The following is an 18,769-nucleotide window of genomic DNA, read 5'->3' on the forward strand; positions in this document are numbered from 1 at the left end:
TCTTCAGAATTTCTTATTTTTATGAAAAACTTTAAGTATATACAGTACATGAGATTAGTAATTACAATTTTGAATTATTCCTTGAAATATTCTTGCTCAGAGATTTAAATCATTTTATCAATTTTCGTCCATATTCAGTGTTTGTGATTAAATAATTAATTTGTTACATTTATATAGCGCTTTTCTAGGCACTCAAAGCGCTTTACATAGAAGGGGGGAATCTCCTCAACCACCACCAATGTGCTTTGAGAGAATTTGCTCTGTTCCTCTTTTTCTGTTTACTGTTTTTCTTTATGGGAAACAATTACAAACACATTTACATTAACAATGGCAATTTTTGATGATGCTTCATGGTAGGCACTGAGGAATTATCTCAGTGAATCTTTTTCTACCATTTTTCATCCGCATAAACACGACAGAGAAATGAGAACATGCTGGATCTAAATCTCACTCATCTGAGAAATACTATGTATAAATTATTTATGGATCTATGGGCATAGTTCTGAAACAATGAATATGAATTCAATTGTGAGGTGACAGAAACCATCAGCCTTCTCCCTTCAGAAGCTGCGCCCAGAGCCTGCACTACTGTAGCTGGCAGACAGCAGAAGCCGACCCCATACCACACTGCTATGCTCTTTCAAGAAGCATGGTACTAGGGAGAAACTTCACTTTTAATACACACAAAAATAAGACAAAGATAAAATCATGAAACAAAAACAAAAACAAACAGAAACAGGTAGATATGCAGCCAGATAAATTGAGGATGGAGACAGGAACATCGAAAAAGTATGAAGAGACAAGATGGAGAACAGGTTCAGAAATGGCCTTTAGACTCGTGGGTAGAAGAACGGGGACATAGCTGCAGAACCCAGACAGGAAAGGAGCAGAATGACAGGTAGTAATTCTACTCTACTGGACTGGACTAGACCATACAAACACCAGGCTGGTGGGAAATGTTCAGAGAGAGGGAAAGAGAGAGAAAGAACAAAAGAAAGAACGGAGTGGACGGTTAGAAACCCCCAAAGTTCCAAACACACTCACCTCTCAGCTCTGCATAAATCATTTATGATTTTTATCCACCAAGTGTCAGAAAACAGATTAGATGATATTATATTACACATTACATTATACATTTCATATTGAAATCTAAATATAATATGTATTTATATGTTATGTACACACTGTCGAAAATGTTGGGGTCAGTAAGGTTTTTCTTTTTTTTTAGATAATACTTTTATTGAGCTAGGTCACATTAAATTGATAAAAAGTTTTATATTTATATTTCAAATAAATGCTGTTTATACAAACTTTATATTCATCAAATAATCAAATAAAAAAATGTGTCATGGTTTCCGAACAATATTAAGCAGCACAACTGTTTTCAACATTGTTGATAAGAAATGTTACTTAAGCACCAAATCAGCATATTAGAATGATTTCTGAAGGATCATATGACACTGAAGACATATAAAAGAGATAAAATTGCACAATATTACTTTTTTGTTTTCTATTTTTAATTTTTAAAAAATACATTGTGTATTTATGGTGTAACACACTTCTTAAAAGAAATCTTACCGACTCTAAACTTTTGAATGGTAGTGTATAAATTCAAAGTATGGTGATTAACAGCAGCATTTGACTTAATATTATATAAATGTTTAAATGGCAGCAATATTATTATAACATTTAGTTTTGAAAACGCCTAATAAAAATGTAGTTGTTAAGTTAGTGTCACTAAGATTTGACACTTTTAGTTTAGTAACTCCACAACAATAGGTACCACATGAAACCAAGGAGTCCTTCAAGGTTTAGTTAAAACTGTGCTGTAACTAGCTTAAAACAGCAGCATAATATTTAATTGAACAGAGCAAATCTATTAAAGGGCCAAAAGACCTGGGGATAAAATATTCAGGGCTAAATACTGAAGCAGGGTGGAGAGGGCAGATGTTTTTGGAAGCAGTGTAAGGCTGAGAGGCAGGAGTGGAAAATGAACATTGCTCTACTGTTAAATACATTGCACTCCTGACTGGTTAGTAAGAGGGGGTTAAAATCATCGGGGACAGAGTCATCCGTCAGAGCTAAGGACCAGGATTTCTCCGACGCCAGAGATAGAGCCTCCATCTCGGCTAGAGGAATCTAAAGAAGAAGAGATGAGCCAAGAGTGAGAGGGGCAACCAGCACATGCATAGTTAGAAGACACGCAGACTATCACACAATCAATACAACTTTATGTAGTGAGGTCAGTTCATTTTTGTGAACATAACACTTGGTTGTGCGCCATTCGGATTTAAACTGAGAAGGTCTTTTAAACTCACATTGCATTCAAGGTACACATTTTACATTTGCTTTCCCTGGGGCTCGAACCCATGACCTTGGTGTTGCTAGCACCACGCTCTACTGTACGCTCTATTCTAACCTCAATGAAATGAAGTAGAATTAAAATTAAAAGGTTAGAATTAGAATTAAAAGGTTATTCTGACCTCAATGTAATGAAGTAGAATTAAAATGATTTGAAACTCACATAAAATTAGCACTGCTGTCAATCGATTAAAAAATGAACTAGATTAATCACACTTTTTTCTGTGATTAATCACGATTAATCGCAATTATAAACACTTTTATACGTTTTTTATATATTTTTTAATGTAATAATTTCACATTTAATCCCCAAATAATGTAAAAACAACATAAAGACAGTATCTTTTAAATACTTGTTTAATGGTATATTTTTATTAATGAAGGCCAGTATCACTGATACTAATACAGCCACTGAGGTCTCTATGAAATTGATTCAAAAGTTCTTTAGTAAAGAGTAATTTTCTCTGCTACCTTCTTTGATTAACATTAATGACCGACATCATTAGTGGCTACTGTCACTTTAGGACCTTCCGCTGCTGCTCATGATGCAGATCTCACATGAGTCTCATTTCCTCACACCGCTTTACGTTCAAGTAAACCTTTGTTTAACTCATTTAGGACTGCTCTTATGAGGATAAAACTGACATTTTGGCATAACCGTGTCTGTTATTGTTCGTTAAGGCGCGATAGAGAACTAGATTCTTGCGTGTTCTCTTTTGTCTTGTCACGCTTGAATAGTTTAAAAGCATGTGCAGGAATAAGAGCATGATCATATAATGTAACGCTAGCCAAAGGAAGGTTAATTGCGTTAAATATTTTTTATGTGTTAAACTGGCAAGAATTAATCGCATGCGTTAACACGTTAACGTTGACAGCACTAAAAATGTGATAATTTACTAGAAAACTTTTAATGTTGGCTTGCCAAAGCCTTGTATAAAAAATGTTATGGATATTGCTATAAATACTGTCTTCCTGTCATTCCAATTCCAATTCAGCTTCCTGTCAATGCAATTCAAATTCACTTCTTCAATTCAGAATTTTGCCTAACTCTGAAGGAAACACCTACCAAGTCAGCTGATAAGATGCACATAACCTTCCGTCAGTAGCCATGAAAGATACCAAAATATTTATTGGTCCTCAGATATTAAGTTATATCAGATTACCCTCATAGAGGAATAATGTGTAACCTCTTTCATACTGTAGATCCTTAAAAGTTAATAGGCGAAATCCATACTGCACTGTACTGTTTAATTGACCCTAAGAGTTGGAGCTGGAACAACTTTTTTGCAAAGTCGTCAAAATAAAAGAGCCAGCTATTTCCATAAAGACATTAAATCTTCTCCAATTGCATTTAAAAAAAGCTTTTAGAAGCCTCGGTTTTTGCATTGCTAATGCAATTGAATGAAATATTTCTCTGTGAAACAGACCAAAAGAGATTTTCTTGCATAATTCAACAGCGGTCCAGCTCTTTATCGATCCACACATTACCTCTTCGACTCCAGCCAGATGAGTCCATCACTTTTTTGGGGTAATTATGATCTTTGGAACATGGCACAAATTTCACACAATTGTGTGAGACTTCGTCACTCTTATGGGATCAGGATATAAGTACACTTCAAAAAAATGGATATTACTGGAGAAGAACCAAGTCCTTGCCTTCTAAAGAGTGCTGGATATCCCACAATGCTGAGGTGGTTTTGTAACTGACACAAAGAAACATCAGTGCTATTATGTAAGTTTAAGTGGTCCAGAGAGAGAAAAGGAGAGAAAGAAGAAAGGAAAGAGACAGGCAGATAGAGGAGTGTGGTACGAGGCAAAGCTGGGTGAACAGGGAAGCTATTGACCTGTTTCTCAATGCAGTGCTTTCTGGGAAGGGGGGGCAGAGCGTAGAAGTGGCAGATGGAGCCAGATAAGTTGTCCATGAGGCTGAGCTCTCCTTCCAGTGAGCCCTGGATCACCAGGGAAACTGAGTCAAGCATGGGCCTCCGCTAAAAGCCCCAGAATGTGGAAGACAGGATGAATGACAAAGAGAGAGAAAGAGAGAAGACAGAGACAGAGGCAGAAGAGATGAGGAGGGGTAACGTGAATGACATTACACAGAGAAAAAAACAGAGGAGAAATGAAGGAAGGAGAGAAGTTTGCAGACTATAACACAATTAGTCAGAGGGAAGTTTTACAAAGGAATAAACAAGGACAGTTCACCCAAAAATAGAGACTTAATCTCATGTTTTTAAAAAATACGACCATATGACTATTTCCATTGGAACGCAAAATAATATATTTTTTGAAAAATGTGCTGGCATTCCACAGAAGAAAGAAGGCCATACAACTTAGAAACAACAAGAGGGTGAATAAATAATAGAATTTAAATGTTTGGGTGAACTGATACTTTAAACCAGAAGTACCTAAAATGCATCACTTATGTGCTGAACAGAGTAGTATTGAGATCTAAACTTACAAAGATGCATTGCTCACAGGTAAAATAGCTTCTACCACTGACATCCACAAGGTGGAACTAGAACTCTATGAACATTTGTCCTGATGACGAGCAAAACATTTTGACACAGCCACACTTCAGAAGAGGGCTGGAGGGATAGTGTCATTGTTAACATAAAAAATGGCTGGTATTCTGGAAATAGCCAGCCTACATTAAAAAAACAAGAGGCCTGTATCACTACTTTCCCATGGCACCAGTCTGACCTCCAACCACCGAGTTTATAAGGAGCAAACAACAGGCACTTATGGAAATAACGAAAACTGATGGACTTCCCCACTTTAAAAATAACAGTCAAGTGTTTTAAAACGTGTCTTTCGGGTAAATACCTAAATGCATGTTATTAATGCTCTGAAAAGCCCCGACAAATACTAATTATGCATACTGACAGACTCATCTTTTGAACTAATAAATGGTTAATTGTTTGTTGGACACTGATGATTAAATTAAACCATGAAAAAAAGAAACATTGTCTGAAATTAAGATATTTGTATCACATATTATATATTTTAAAAGACGGTCCGGGTGACAAGGTAAAGGGATAGTTCACCCAAAAATGAGAATTTTGTTTCACCCTCAGATTGTTCCAAACACAAAAGCAGATATTTTGAAGCCAAACTTTTTTGGTTAGCATTGGGAGAGACATTTCTCAAAAATATCTTCTTTGGACACAACATGAGGATGAGAATATAATTAAATAATTTTCATTTTTTGATTATGTTGTTAATTACTATATTTACTATGTTTAAGCAAAAACCATTTACAATTATTCACTTAAATGGAAGTCAATGACATTGCACTGGACTGGAATAAAATGTTAAAGCTGCAGTGTTGTATTTATTACCACAAGGCTTAAACATTATGCGTGTTTACATGAGACCAGAGTAACAAAATTGTTTACTATCTTCTTCAGTTCGTCTCATGACCATATAAAGCCAGTAAAACCTACAATTTTCCAAAAAAGGGCCAAAAAAGGAACTTTTCACTTAGAGAGAAATCCACAGGAATAACAACGGTAGTGCAGAACCAAATCTCATCTGTTTAGAAAGTTTGTCCCACTGCTAAAACATTACTTACAGCTCAAATAATACATACGTCCTAATATAAATTGACAATAAAGAAAATCAATTACCCTCATGTCATTCCAAACCAGTAAGACTTTTGTTTATCTTCAAAACACACATTTTTAAATTAATGTTTTAATTAAATCTGAGATGTTTCTGTTTATAAGGAGCAAACAACAGGCACTTATGGAAATAACGGAAATCGATGGACTTCCCCGCTTTAAAATTAACAGTCAAGTGTTTTAAAACGTGTCTTTCGGGTAAATACCTAAATGCGTGTTATAATGCTCTGGAAAGTCCTGACAAATACTAAATCTGCATACTGACAGACTCATCTTTTGAACTAATACATGATTAATTGTTTGTTGGACTTGACAGTCCATTCAACTATCACTTTGTCGCATCAAAAAGTTTACAGAGATCGTAAAACTAATCCATATGAATCAAGCGGTTTAGTCCAAATCTTCTGAAGAGATTGGATCGCTTTATATGATTAAGAGATTGTGAATCTTTATGAATAAAGAATATGACACGAGAATGAACCTAATTGATTCTCGCACATCAAGCAAGCATACTTGAGCTTAACTTTACCATATCTGATGTGTGCGTTGATGAATGTTTATATGTGAATAAAAACCTAAATTAAATCTGTTCATTACATAGCGATCGTGTCTCTTCAGAAAATTTGGACTAAACCTCTCAATTCATATTGATTCATTTAATTGATTAAAACTTGATGACATTTTTGAAGCATCAAAGTTGCGTAGACTGTCAATGGAGGGACAGAAATCTCTCAGATTTCATCAAAATATCTTAATTTGTGTATTAAAGATTAACAAAAGTCTTACGGATTTGGAGCAACATGAAAACTAACCCTTTAACCAACTATGAGCTGGACTTTTTTTGTAACGTGTAAAGTGTTTGTAACTGCTGTAAACAACATTTTAGTTTGTTTTAACAAATTGAGGGACAAAATTATTTTCAGTGGTAATGGAGAACATGCAGTAGATGCTTAAGTTGAATTGAACCAGGGACATTCCTTTAATATATGCATCAGTCACATCAATGGGTTCAGGTGCCTATGGAAGCATATGGCAGTGTGAAGTTAGATAATAGAGCTTCTTCCCTTAAACACTCTATGGCATTCAAAAATTTCAACAAAACAAAAGCAAGCAGGACAAAAACAAGCTTAAGCAGGATTCTAGCTGATCGAATGGTGGTAAGTAGCTTAGACCAGCTAGAAACCAGCTAGCATAGAGTCTGACTCGTGTTTAACCTGTAAATTACACCATAGGCGGTACACACCATTGACCTCACACCTAGCATTTCCACTCACCTCTAAAGGCGGCTCCAAATTATGAGGAGGATCAGGATCTGTCTTTATGTGATCTTCAGAGTCTCTGCGTATGTCTGCAGGTGGACTGTCTGAGGGGTAAAGCGGTCCAGACAGGTCTCGAGAGTCTCTTGAGATCCAGGGTGACCCCCCTGGCCCACTCATGTCACCAGGTCCCAAAGGTGGCATGTGCCCTCGGGACATTCCTCCATCTCCACCCGCAGCCTCCAGCTCCATCTCGGCTTCCAGCTCAGCCTCTTCCTTGGCCTCTTTGTTGCTTTCCTCCAGGTGCTTCATGAGCACAGCGATCACCACATTGACTAGCACAAACTGCGCCGTCAGGACGAAGGATACAAAATAAATGGGGGACACCACTGTGTTGTAGCAGATGCCCGTGTTTTCGGAGCAGTCTCTGAGCGTGTCCTGCAACGAGTGAAAAAATGAGAGCTGAATAGTTTTCTAACAACCTTACACAGAACACATGCAATGCATTTAAAACAAACTGTGCATCATTTAAATTCAGCACTATGAGACTGTGTCCCACCTTCATAATGCCATTCCAGTTGTCCCCGGTGGATACACGGAATAGCAGGAGGAAAGCCATTCCAAAATTCTTGAATGTGGCATAACGGCCGAGACCTTCACAGGGGTGCAGCTCATCACAAACTGGGACAGAAAGAAAATATGAGAGGTACATACATGGCAATTTAGAAAATTACATGTGCTGAAGGATGTGTTTGTTCATTATGAACATATGTACAATTTGTCCTTTTTCAACATGTAGGCATATACATTTCCTGAAGCATCTGCTCTCGGGGTGAATTTGGCGAGACGGACTAATTTGGACAGATTGCAAGTGGTCTGAAACCTTCTCCATTTGTGTATTATTTCGCGTACAACAACATTGTTTATATTGAATAGCTTGAAATTGCTTTAAAGGGATAGTTCACCCAAAAATGAAGATGACCTCATGATTTACTCACCTCAAGCCATCCTAGGTGTATATGACAATCTTCTTTCAGACAAATACAATCAGAGTTATATTACAAAAATGTCCTGGCTTTCCCAATTATTATAATGGCAGTGAATGAAAGCCTGAAAAAGTGCATCCATCCATTATAAAAGTAATCCATTTTGCTCCGGCGGGTTAAAGGCCTTCTGAAGCGAATCGATGGGTTTGTAAATTTCGATTGTAAATGGGTTTTTTGGCCTTTATTAATCCCTGGAGCCATATGGATTACTTTTATAAAGGATGAATGCACTTTTTTGGGCTTCAAATTTTGGACTGCCATTCACTGCCATTATAATACTTGGAATATTACAAGGATATTATTTAATATAACTCCGATTGTATTCGTCTGAAAGAAGAATGTCATATACGCCTAGGATGGCTTGAGGGTGAGTAAATTATGGGATAATTTTCATTTTTGGGTGAACTATCCCTTTAAATCCCTTCCCAGACTCATACGTCTCAGCAACCTTTATTCTGAGGGGCTAAGGCAGCTCTTTTTTTTATGTTGGCATGATGGGACAACATCCTTCAATGCTTATGACCAAACTAGACGAGGGCTGCATTTCCCAAAAGCATCTTAATCCTAAGTAGATCGTAGAGACTGTTGGCAGCCCACATGAGTTTATTGAGGTTTATACTAGGTGTCACTCTACTCTTGTATGATGTATGATGCTGTATTCATTTGCACCTGATTTTAATTTTGATGTATACTTGATGTAGTGAGAAATAAACTATACATTCAAAGACTCAAATTATATAAATGTATTATCCTTTATGTAACAGTGAAATGGCATTTAAATGAACTAATATGTAAATAAAAAAACTAGACTTTCCATGTAGTGTACTTACTGTTTCCCAACATACATACAGTACACAGACAACCACTTAAATCGAGATAAACTAATCAAACTACTAATCAACCAGTCAACAATTTAACCCAATCCTTAGGTGGGAAAAAACAGAAAAAAGTTTGCCTTGCAAACAAGTCAATCTCAGTTCAGCAAGCAGACGCCATATATTGAACTTGGACAGCATTGTAAAGCTGGATATGAATTATGAAGTCTCTATGTTTATCTTGAGCTGGCTGATTGGAAATGGAAATGACATCAACCCTGGTATTGTGCTGAGCTGCAATGAATCACGGCAGGCTGTATTCAGTAAACCAGTGCCAAATGTGCTGCCACGTATTTTAGAGAAAATCTGCTGCAGGTACCATATTTATGGTTTGCTCTTACAGACAACATTGGAAAACTTTCAGAAATATGTGAAAGTGATCTCACAGCAATTTAAAACAAATAAACAGTAATAAACCAAGCCATTTTAAACACAATTACGCTACATTAGAGCATAGAGTTACAACATCAGTGGCCTAATCAGTTTCACTGCGTGTTGCATTTAAGTCATATAATATTGTGTATAAAGTATCATATTAATGTTTACACTTTGTTGAGATACTTCCATCGCAAACCCAATGAAAATCATATACTGGTGCATTGCAATTTTACTTAATACATTTTAATGTGGCGCAGTCAATGAAAGTTAGTTTGGCATCTTTACTTAGGTTTAATTTCAAGTTATTTCATAATATTGTTTTGTTATGTAGACCATATTTTTATTTTTACCGCAAAAATTAGTTTTTGGACTACCAACAGTTGTGTTTTGTTTCCCTAGGGGGTCTAAGTAATTTACAATTCAGTGTAAATAAAATCCAGACAGGAAGATCCTGAGCGGTGCATGGGTTCGTGTGTGTTTGTGTGTGTGTGTGTGTGTGTGTGTGTGTGAGAGAGAGAGAGGGGGGGGGGGGGTAGTGTCTGAGTGAATTAGACCACAAGGAAAAATGGTCCTTATTTATGTGTGTTTGTTATGCTTACTCAGGTCACCAAACAGCTCCACTCCCAGAGCAGCGAAGATGAAGAAGAGCAACATGAAGAGAAGACCCAGATTCCCCACCTGTAGAGAATGAGAGAGAAAGAGAGGGAGAGACAGACAGGAGAGTTTGTCATGGAGCTCAAAAGAAACTGACAGGGCAGACCTAGAGATACCACCTGTGAGGAGCCAACAAAAGAGAGTCATGAAGTGAGATGATGACAGTTGTGTTCCACCTGATTACAGCTTGCCAGTTTTGTAAACTTAAATCTCAAGCTATGCCGTAGTCTACTGTAGCAGTAGTTTTGCACATGTTCCAGACATGTGGGGGGGGGGGGGGGGGGGGTGAAACCTGTCTTGTTTTCTGATTTCATTCCTCCTTTCTCTCAATCAATAAGAGGTGTGAGAAAACCATAAATAAAATTCTCCTATCCTAATAAAAAAACAAAGCTATTTAGTCCTGGGTCGATTTTATTACGTAGTAATTTTTCATGTCACCATCATGTGTATTAATATATTGGATAAATATTAAATTCATAATTTTCAAAGATGAAAATAATGGGTTTTTCACAAATTAAACCGGTGTTAATTTTAAATTATTTCACTATATTGCATTTCTGTCATGACAACTCTCTGATTGTTTTGGCATGGTTATGGGCATGACGGATTAGATGGCGGATTAGACGCTGCTGCTGCTGTTATTGCTGCTGTTGCTTATTTTTGCTGTTGCTGCAGAGCAAGTACGGGACTTGTTACTGCCAATAAATACACGACACACTGCTGAGAGCAAGTAAGACATACTATTGCTGTACAATATAGTGAACATGAATTACCAGTAGCAGATCTATACAGGTGGAGCTGGGGAGGGTGGAGGGTTTTTTTAAGGTTGAGCATGCAAGCTCATTGGCTACTGATACAGCAGGAACCAATCAGCTGTGCCCTATAGAGAATGTTCTGATTTGCAAGCAAGCTGAGTTATGGACCTATTAGCCTACACCATCTAGAGTATTATTACAGAACTTTGTATTTTGCCAACTTCATATTTCGCCATTCTGAGATAAAAAAAAATATATATATATTTTTATAAATAAGTATTTAATTTTTTTATATTTTCACTGTATTGAATTATTGTATAGACAATTTATTAATAAATATTCCAGGTTTTTTCTTATTTCTTCTTTATGCTTTCTCTAATCAGAAAGTGAAGCATATATTGTTTTGTATAATAGTAGTGTGATGTTTTGTGGTATTAATTGGTCGGTCTGATTTAAAATATTCCATTTTGTTATGTAAATTATAAAAATCAGTATGATATTGTCAAAAAGCCTGAAGATGGTTAAAAATGAACAAAATCTAAGAATATCACATTTAATTCAAGTTTTGAAAGAAAAAAAACTACTACTAAAATAACAACAACAACAATAATAATACAATTAATAATAATTATTATTATTTTACTGTACTCTGTAAGTGTCTGAACCCTGTTCTGATATACCCTTATAATATAGAAAATGCCACTGCATAACAGGAAGAACCCACCTACACCCAGCTGGATTCGGAAAAGAATCACGAGAAACATATAACGATCACAGGCGACTGGTTCATGCATGATTAGGCAAACCGAGGAAAACGGAAATGAAAAATAGTCAGATTAGATGTGCTGACAAATCCGATTGCATTGACATTTCTTTTTCCAAGGCTGGCCATTTTCCCACCCTAATCTCTTTTAAGTGCACTCTTCACTGGCTGGATTCACAGTGATTCAAGACACAAAGATCCAGCTGACACAATCTGGCAGGATATCTCAGAACACTCTTAAGGATAAAAACACCTCTCGCAAATTGCAGGAGAGTAGATCAATAGAACCACAGAAAGCAACTTTAGAACAAAAAAAAAAAAACTGTGAAAGTCACAGCGACAGAGTGAAAGGGCGTTAGGAGGTGGCGGCTAAACATGATCTAATCCAATTAGTCACAATTAGTTAAATGTAGAATTACATGTCTGATTATCGAAATGCATTTCTGAGAAGAGACTGGAATTAAAAGTGTGTCCTGTGGTGCAGCATGTTTCCAAATCAAAAACCCTGCAGGCGGTGGTGAAACCTGATGTTATCAAAGAATGTGCATGCTGGAGATTTTCTTCTCTGTCATTTCTGCTATTCTCCATGCCGCCCATCAGAGCCAATCTGCACTGCTGTGGCCTCTTCATGGCAGATTGACTATGCAAATGAGGCCTGTGGAGAGTGGAGGGGCCACAGGAGAACAGGGAACGGGGACCGGGAGCTCTCTCGCAGCACAGGATTCGTGGGATATGAGTGGAGAGCGGAACTTTATGAGGAAGACAGACAAAAGTTTTGTGCGGTACCTGAGGCAGGGCCTGGATCACAGTGTCAAGCAGAGCTCGCATTCCGACGGCCATCTTTAGTAGCTTCAGCACTAAAAGGAGAGGACACAGTTGCACATTACTACATGTAATTACTATAGTAATAACAGTAAATTATGCATAATTACAAGTAACTAACCCAAAACCAAACGCTAAAGGCCAAAGTATACTTCCCTTTTTACGCGTACACGAGGGTCAGTGTACACGAATTTCGTCATCAGAAGAGTGTGCGTGTACTGAGCATGCACCGCCGGATTTTTGTAACCATGCATACTTTGTACTTACATGCACTTTTTGAGTTGTAACAAAGGCCCAAGAGATTTCTCAAAACTACGCATGCATCAAACGCCTGTGTATGCGTAGTAGTGTACGAGTAAAAAGAAGTATACTTTGCAAGGCTGTGTGTTCGACTGTACGCCCACTCTCGCGTACGCGTAAAAGAACGAATTATACTTACGCCTTAACACTAACCGTAACTCTATGGTAAGTAAGTACATGTGGTTAACTATTACGCAGTATGTATTTGAGTAAGTACAATGTAACAAGTCACTTTAAAATAACCCACAAAGAAAGGTAATTTAGACTTTTTATCTCACAATTCTGACTTTTTTCCTTGGAATTGTGAGTTTACATCTCACGATTCTGACTTTATAACTCACAACTGCGAATTTATATCATGCAATTCTGACTTTATAACTCGCAATTGCGAGTTTATATCTCGTAATTCTGACTTTATAACTTGTAATTGCAAGCTTATATCACGCAATTAAAAAAAAGTCAGAATTGCAAGATATTCAGTGTTGTGCAATCATTGGAAATAGAAATTTTGTGTAACATTATAAATGTCTTAACTGTTACTTTTGATTAATTTAACTCATCATTGCTGAATAAAAGTATTAACTTCTTACAAAAAATAAAGACCCCAAACTTTGTCAGTCCCACCAGGATTAAACAATTTGTACAATGAAAACAATAAAGGGCCAAGGCAGCTTCCTTGTGGGACTCCAAAGTGGGTTTTATGTAACACATGCTCTCTAAGTTTAATATACAAGTCTAAAAGAACAAGAATTGAGACCTTTACCTTTATTATGAGGTCACTAATTATTTTTGCAAGGGCAGTTTCAGTATTGTTTTAAAAAAAGAAATTGATGCACAACAGTCACACATGACACAAAGGACAAACAAAATGCACAAATCTTGTTACCAAATTCTGATTTTGACTTTTAAAACAACCTATGGACTCGAGGGATCACAACTTTTTGTTCCATAGACTTCCATTCATTGCATACAAAGGCGTCAGACCGCAAACAAAAGCTCATGGGAAAAGTTTCGCATTTCATGCATTCCGAAGTTCAAGTTTGGTTAACTCGGACCTGCAAATTCGAATCACGAATCAAATTCGAATCACATGTGGCCATTAGAAGATCGATACGTTACGGCGTGATCTCTTTGCTTAATTTAAAAAATGCATATTTTTGCAGTAAAGTTAAATAGAAAGTATAATTTCACATTTTGAATGCATTAATATTTCCTATATGTTGAATTCATGTTTATAAAAAGTAGAATGTGACATCATAGTATCACAACTGTGTTCGTGAAAATGTTATGTGCTCTAAGTCTTGTGTGACCATGGCTTTAGGCCTACAATTAGGCCATTAGGACGTTTTTTTGCGTTGTATTCAGTGTTTGCCGAATCACTCTTTTTTTTTTCTTTTTTTATACCAATATAGGCTCATTCAATGCATTACATATAGGAGTAAAACTAAATCATGCTTATAATTTTGACAAAAGTGGCATTTAAGAAAAAAATTATTAATTGTGACTCAATCTTTTAACAGAGCCCTGTTTGGAAAGACATAATTGTGCACACAGTGGACGCACTGTTTCTTTAAAAGTGGCCAGTGGAAACTAATTCTCATGTAATTTTCACAGTGGTCAGATCACGGAGAATGCTATTATTGGGGTCATGCACTACACACAGAGCTTTAATGATGGCCGTTCAGCCATGGAGATGCCATTGTGGAGGTTTGGTTAATTGCAATCATGGCCGTAAGTGGAAGATGCTTGTGACTTTCATTACAAGAATGTCTGAATGAATCCAGGAGGAAATAGGCTGCGAAGACGTGCAGGCACAGCCATACTCGCACACACACACACAACCTGATGAGAACACAGACATCTGAGCAGGTGTGTTTGTTTGGCCATCTCTGTTGAGGGAATAATCAATAAAGACTCTCCCAGCAGCTCTTTCATTAGAGGAAGAATAATCGTTCCAAGAAGAGAAGCACCCCAGCTTCCTACACTGTGTGTTTTGTGAGTGTGTGTGTAAGAAGAGTGGCTGTGTGAACTGAATTTCTCATTACAGCCATCTGGACTCTTTCTACACAGACTACGGCTTCTGCTGAGCAGTCTGTGAAACAACAGAGATCCCAAAGGGTGACACATACAACCGGGTCTGATCTACTGAGGCTAACAGGCAGAGCCGCTGAGGAGTGTAAACTTTCACAGGGAGAAAAATGGACCATTGCTGAAAGGAAGATAAGAGGGAAGAGAATACAAACCACGAGCGATCCGCAGCACCCTCATGATGCGAATGATGGTGGGGTTGATGGGAAGGGAAGCGTTGACCTCAATTTCCTCCAGTGTTATGCCCATTATAGACAACAGAACAATGGCAAGATCTAACTGGTTCCACCTGCATAAAACACATTATGTAAATTAATATATAAGAATAATGCTACCTTTAAGTAATGTCAGAATGATTGTACACTACTATTCCAAATGTTGGGGGTCAGTATTATTTTTTTCAAAGAAAGAAAACATTATTTTTATTCAGCAAGGATGCATTAAATTGATCAAAAGTGACAGTAAAGACTTTTACATTGCTTTAAAAATGTAAATGCTTTCTTGAACTTCAGAGTTATAGATTTAAAAAAATATATATTTTTGACAAAACCATTACACAGTGCAACGACTTTAAACTCTGATATTAATATCATCTAATAATAATAATAATAATAATAATAATAATAATAATAATAATAATAATAATAATAATAATAATAATAATAATAATAATAATAATAATATATTTCTTGAGCACCAAATCACCATATAAGAATGATTTCTGGAGTATGAAAATGCAGCTTTGCCATCAAAGGAATACATTTAATTTAAATATACTTAAATAGAAAACAGTTGTAATAATATTTCACAATATTACAATTTTACTGTATTTTTGATCAAATAAATGCAGCTTTGGTGAGCATAAGATACTTTTTTTTACATGAATGTGTACTGTATTTACAAGATGAGTTCACATGAATGTTGCATTTACCTTCTTTGGATTACGAATTCAATTGTTTATAATTTAGTTTTGTTGTCATTATAATGTATTTTTGTTGTATTAATGTTGTGTACTGTTTATGAACAACTGTCAGATTGCCAAAAACTCTTACATACACGTTTATGAGGTGACAATCTTGAGCAACAAAACTACATTACCCATAATTCTGTGACAGCAGAAAAATGTCAAAATACATTGTTAAAGCATCAATTGCACACCATCAATTGTGTTGCAATTGCCTTTGTCAATAAGCGAAAAAGAATATGACTTCCTCAATCTTACACTAACAGAAAAGTACTTGAAAGTATACTTAAAAAGTGTGTAATACAATTCCTGGAGTCAAATCATGAGGGTTTGAGTCTCTCTGTAAGCAATGGAAATTTGAAATGATCAAAGAAACTTAATTTTGTGCAAATAACCCTTATTTGACCCTGGATGCTCTTTTCCATAAAGTTTCTCAGCAGGTTCATTGTCTAAATATGGCTTCAAACTTCGCGGCTAACTTTAAATAACTCCCTCTGAGGGTCAAATATAACACTGTCATGGGTGAGGTAGAGCCTAGAGCCTGTTTTAGGACACCTCAATTTGCTGGGGCCTGCAGCCATGAGAGGTGTTTCATTAGAAATGTTGAAGTCAAATGATTACACAAAGCATTTCTACATTTTTCCCACCAGCTTCATTCGCTAAGGGGCCCAGTGATCAAAGTGTACTTCCATCCTCCATCCCTGCCGACTTGGAGCGTGTTGCGTTAAAGAACCAAAGTAACAGAAAGCCATTTCAAATGTTGTAAATCAATAAAAAGCCTTAAAGTTTCAACTCTTAAACCTTCACCTCCTGAACAGCATGTTCTGAAATGTTTAACAGTAGTTTCAACACAGGGCCTTTGGTGAGAGATTCGTTTTAAAATCATATCAATTATGTTATGTCAAAGTTCTCATTAGAATGCAAATAGCTGCTTTACATTTCCCTACACGTGGATTAGGGATCTGGGAATATATTGACATGAAATGCTCTTTGCTACGCTAATGAAAGAAAAAGCTGATTACATGAGAACTTCTAATGGCCTATCAACTTCACTAAAGGGACTAATTCACATATTGACTGATTATTCAAGACTAATTAAAAGAATAATGGATTATTTAAACTCTATAAAGAAATGTGTGAGTTAATTTTTGCCTACACTTATTAAAACTGTAACATCAGGCATTTAGCACATCATTGTCACTAATGTAAGATGAATAAATGCCATTTAGGAGGCTCTCTCATTGTTTAAGCCCCAGGCAGTGTGATTTTGCATGCTTCAAGAGGGGTTTCTTTTACCAAAACCACAAGTGATATAAATTTGGTTCTTGTTTTCCACCACAGACGCCAATGCATTCAGCCCTTGATGTGCTTCTGACAGTCTGAGGCAAACCAAGGAATCTCAAAGCTGTGATATCATTTCAAAGGATGTGGCTTTAGGGATACTAACAAACCCTGTTGAGTTCACCCCCCAAAAAAACAGAGATAGGGGCATTGGAGCACCTCCATGGCATGGGCGGAGCAAGTTTCAAATATAGCTATGGAATAAAAAAATACGTAATTTGTATGTTGACACGTACATACAAATTAACCACTTAGAAACGTATAAATAACTTATTTAAGAAGTTCTAGGTGTACCCCGAAACTCAACTCGCTCGTTTCGCAGAATCAGCAGCGGCTTGGCGCAGAACACCATCTTGATGTGGTGATAAATCTGAATGTTAAAAAGCGCAAAAAAAAGTTCATAATGTCACCCTTGATATAACATTTTCTGGAGTCTCTGTCTCTTTTTATTCCAGTTAGTTTTAAAGGCAAGAATTTTGGTTTTCATTATAGTTTTTTTAATCTAACATTCACAGGTTATTTTATTTTAGCTAATTAAACGTTTTTCAGTATTCCTTAACAACACGGAATCAAACAGGCCTATTTTATTTAGAATCAAATAACGACTTATTTATTCCCACATTTTTACTTTATGGTCATTTCTATTGATTTTCCACAGGCGAGTCTGGCAGCGCCTTAGCTCAAATGTTAAGCTACGCCTATAGCTTTAATGTAAACTTCTTAATTGTTTTGGATCAACTACCTTAGGTTTAACGTTTGAGAGGGTCACGTCTACTACCTGTCCTTGAAGAAGCGACGAAATCCAAAGGCAACAAGCTTGAAGACAGACTCCAGCACAAATATGATTGTGAAAATGTAGTTACAGATCTTCAGAGCCTCGTCCAGGACCTGTTAAAGCCACAAAGAGAATGTAATAGTGAAATTAGCAAGCATATTTCCACTCCTTCAGAACAATAAATAAATACAAAAAATGTAGTCTATGAATGGCCAAATAGGTCACTCCATAATCAATCAGTGGAAAAGATGATGAGCTATCAAAGGTGGTTAGATTAGCACAAAGAAAACAGCACTCATTAGCTGGCATCTTCAAGGTCTGACAGTCAGTGGACATTGCCAGGGATCTAGCCTTCCCTCGTACGTAATTAAGGCCAGGCTAAGTGTGACGATGCACCAGAAAATCAATTGATTTTGTTCACGGAATGAGTGTTAGTAGTCAAAGCCTAACAATTCCCTTTGCTCCAAGATTTTGCAGGCCAATGGGGCTCTAATTAAAACAGACTGCTATTTATAGCCACAGATGAGGTCACGGACCTCCATTAATGAAGGGTGAAAATCTTGGGAATCATCCCAACAGTGTTGACTAATAGGGATAGTAAACACTAGTTTTGATTTAAGGTAAGATATACCCTATGGAAGCTTGTTCCTGGCAAAGGTAATTCTGACTTTTTAACTCACAATTATGACTTTTTTTCCTCACAATTGCAAGTTTATACCTAACGATTCTGATTCTGCGAGTTATAAAGTCAAATTCTGAGGGGGAAAAGAC

The 18,769-nt window shown here is 36.6% G+C and overlaps 1 protein-coding gene across 1 annotated transcript in view; it reads right to left on the reverse strand.

Moving 5' to 3' along the window:
• The window catches only part of cacna1g (calcium channel, voltage-dependent, T type, alpha 1G subunit), a 283,552-nt gene that overhangs the window by 6,841 nt on the left and 257,942 nt on the right, over nucleotides 1-18,769 (reverse strand). The window contains exons 29-36 of the mRNA XM_079846045.1: nucleotides 18,002-18,111; nucleotides 15,074-15,207; nucleotides 12,495-12,565; nucleotides 10,136-10,214; nucleotides 7,797-7,918; nucleotides 7,256-7,675; nucleotides 4,206-4,349; nucleotides 2,017-2,139 (exon numbers count right to left, since the gene is read on the reverse strand). Coding sequence (XP_079702171.1) covers nucleotides 2,017-2,139; nucleotides 4,206-4,349; nucleotides 7,256-7,675; nucleotides 7,797-7,918; nucleotides 10,136-10,214; nucleotides 12,495-12,565; nucleotides 15,074-15,207; nucleotides 18,002-18,111 — 1,203 coding nt within the window. The remainder of the gene's footprint in view (nucleotides 1-2,016; nucleotides 2,140-4,205; nucleotides 4,350-7,255; nucleotides 7,676-7,796; nucleotides 7,919-10,135; nucleotides 10,215-12,494; nucleotides 12,566-15,073; nucleotides 15,208-18,001; nucleotides 18,112-18,769) is intronic.

Source organism: Gobio gobio (genome assembly GCF_949357685.1).
Source record: "Gobio gobio genome assembly, chromosome: 20".
NCBI classification, from domain to species: Eukaryota; Metazoa; Chordata; class Actinopteri; order Cypriniformes; family Gobionidae; genus Gobio; species Gobio gobio.